At 36.8% G+C, this 2,518-nt stretch overlaps 1 protein-coding gene across 1 annotated transcript in view; it reads right to left on the bottom strand.

Moving 5' to 3' along the window:
• Positions 1 to 230: 230 nt before the first annotated feature.
• PPM1B (protein phosphatase, Mg2+/Mn2+ dependent 1B) overlaps positions 231 to 2,518 on the bottom strand; it is a 57,562-nt gene continuing 55,274 nt past the window's right edge. The window contains exon 8 of the mRNA XM_027903596.1: positions 231 to 641. Within this exon, the coding sequence (XP_027759397.1) occupies positions 612 to 641 (30 nt within the window). The 3' untranslated portion in view covers positions 231 to 611. The remainder of the gene's footprint in view (positions 642 to 2,518) is intronic.

Below are 2,518 nucleotides of genomic sequence, written 5' to 3'. Positions count from 1 at the left end.
AAAAAAAAAAAAAAAAAAAAAAAAAAAAAAAAAAAAAAAAAAAAAAAAAAAAAAAAAAAAAAAAAAAAAAAAAAAAAAAAAAAAAAAAAAAAAGGAGAAAAAAAAAAAAAGAAATAAAATACACATCTGATAGCGTATTGCCCAATTAAAATTACTTCCAAGCCACAGAGCTGCAAAGCCTTCCAACTCGGTAAAAGTGAAATAAGTCATGTCTCAAACAATTACTTGTACTCTCTCATGCTTGTGTGTTGCACGTTTCATTTGGCCAAAGTGTATCTTCAGAGTACACCTACAATCCCATGCACCTCAGGTACATACACCGATCTGCTGAGAGACTCCTTCCTTCCCTCCTTCCTTTTTAGGGCCAAAGTTCATTACAGATGTAATCAGTATGCCTGAGGCTGGTAAAAATACTGTAGTACAGGCAATGCTAAGAGTGGCAATATCAGAAAACACAAAAATGAACAAATGATGGAAAATTCTAATATCTTTCTGCCCATTTCACAAAATGTTGGAAATCCACCAGAATTTTTCCCTTGTATTGAAGAAATCAGATTTAAAAGTTTTTTTCCCCCTTTCAGAATCAAAAGCATTTTAGTAGATTTGTAAGGCTACCACGGATCTTCTAGATCTCCAGCACCCTACAGGAAAAGAAGAGGAAAAATATTACTACTCACCAATACAAATGAAAACATTTTGATGCACTTTGGATTTCAGTGGCATAATTAAGAACATTAGTGTAAGACAGAAAACATTTTCCTTCTTTTCCATACCTGCCCTCTTCCACACACAAACATTTGCTGTTTGTCAACATCATGAGGGAACTTAATTTTAGAAAACATGAATCCACTAAAGCTATTATAGCAAAAAGTCTTAAACATCAAGATTTATCTAAAATTGTACTAAATCACAACTATCAACACATACTACATCTGTGGACAACAAAACAAACAAAAAAAAATTCTACAAAATACTATGGAGCTCAGCTCTTCAGGTATTCCTGGTCCACAAGAAATTCCCACAGGCTCATTTTCATTAAAGCAGTGAAATTTGTACCTATTTTGAACAATTATATTTTTGTGATAATGTTATATATTATGAACTGACCATTGAAACAAGAACTCCAGATTTCAATTATTAGCAAATGAGTTACCACCACTGCAAACTCCCAGTGTTACCACTGGCCTACAAAAACGCATATGTGTTGCACCCCAAAAAAACCAAGAAAAAGATTGGGTAGAAGGTAAGCTTTAGTAGAATAGTGTATTCGTTTATATGGCTGATGTGTAACTTGAACCTGAGAAATGTTGCCCAAATGATCCAAACCAAAAACTACTCAAAGATTTGTAGAAACTAATGAATGTCATGAGTTAATGTGAGAAGCTAGGAAAAGGTTCAAGTCATGTCAGAGTGATAACACTTCAAAGAAAGTTTATTATTTGCTTAAAAGATTCAATATGCATACAGATATTATTCCACAGCATATGCTTTATTTTCACTTGAACACAAATTATTGTAACTTGACACTAGGTACTAAATCTAAGTACATTTTCATTTCTGGATATATGTTGTGCTACAACCTGGGATGTAATAACACAGTTGTCTAGAAAAACTGGTATTTATTATGAACAGTGGATACAATCTAAATGGGTGGGGGAGGGGATCAAACACATTTCATAAGTGACAACCTAAAACGTAATAGTTTTTGTAATTTAGTCATAATAGAAACTATACACAATTCAAACACGAACATGCAGTATATGATGCTGGGGGGGGGGAAGACTAAAGAATTTGTATAATTCAATTAAAATGCACAAAAGATACAACAACTAAGATGTGAATTGCTTTACAATGAACAAACAGAACCATCAAAAATATTTAAAAACATATTTAAAAGAAAAAAATTTATAATTTATTTTTGCATTAGCATGTTAGATTCCTGTTGTCGGTGTCACAGGATTTAAAAAACAAAAAAACAAAACAAAACAAAAAAAACCAACAAAAAGCCAAAAAACTAAAATCTCAAATAGCAAGTTAACTGCTTGCTACACAACATAAGATGCATTTACTATTATATACCACAGCCGTTGAACTTCTAAGGAAGTAAGAGCTCTGTATAAACAATCTGTACAAACAACTAAAGTAAAACCAAACAGTCTTCTAGGGCAGATGTGACAAAACGCCGGGATACAAACAAAGGAAAACGCGCCAAGCGAAGTGAAGCGAAGCGTTAAATGCGCTCCGTCACAGATCAGGTGTGTCCATCACGGCTCATCCCATCGCTGCCCGCATCTCGGTCCGGGCGCGGCGCTGCCGGCGGGCGGTCGGCGGGCCCGGGGCGGGTGTCCTGCCCGGGCGGGGCGGGCTCTGCCGAGCGCTCCGGCCCCGGCCCCTGCGCCAGCCTGAAACTACTGAGCATCTCCTCCAGCAGGTGGCGGTAGTTCCCCCTATGATTAATTCTCATCTGCCTCAGCGCCTCCACCAACTTGCCCTGCGTTCCTCCTTCCTCGGCCGCGCC

Source organism: Empidonax traillii, unplaced genomic scaffold (genome assembly GCF_003031625.1).
Source record: "Empidonax traillii isolate 1590-97213 ecotype Southwest subspecies unplaced genomic scaffold, ASM303162v1 scaffold984:size454904, whole genome shotgun sequence".
Taxonomy (NCBI): domain Eukaryota; kingdom Metazoa; phylum Chordata; class Aves; order Passeriformes; family Tyrannidae; genus Empidonax; species Empidonax traillii.
The sequence above is the reverse complement of the archived record's forward strand: the minus strand, read 5'-3'. Positions and strand labels throughout refer to the sequence as shown.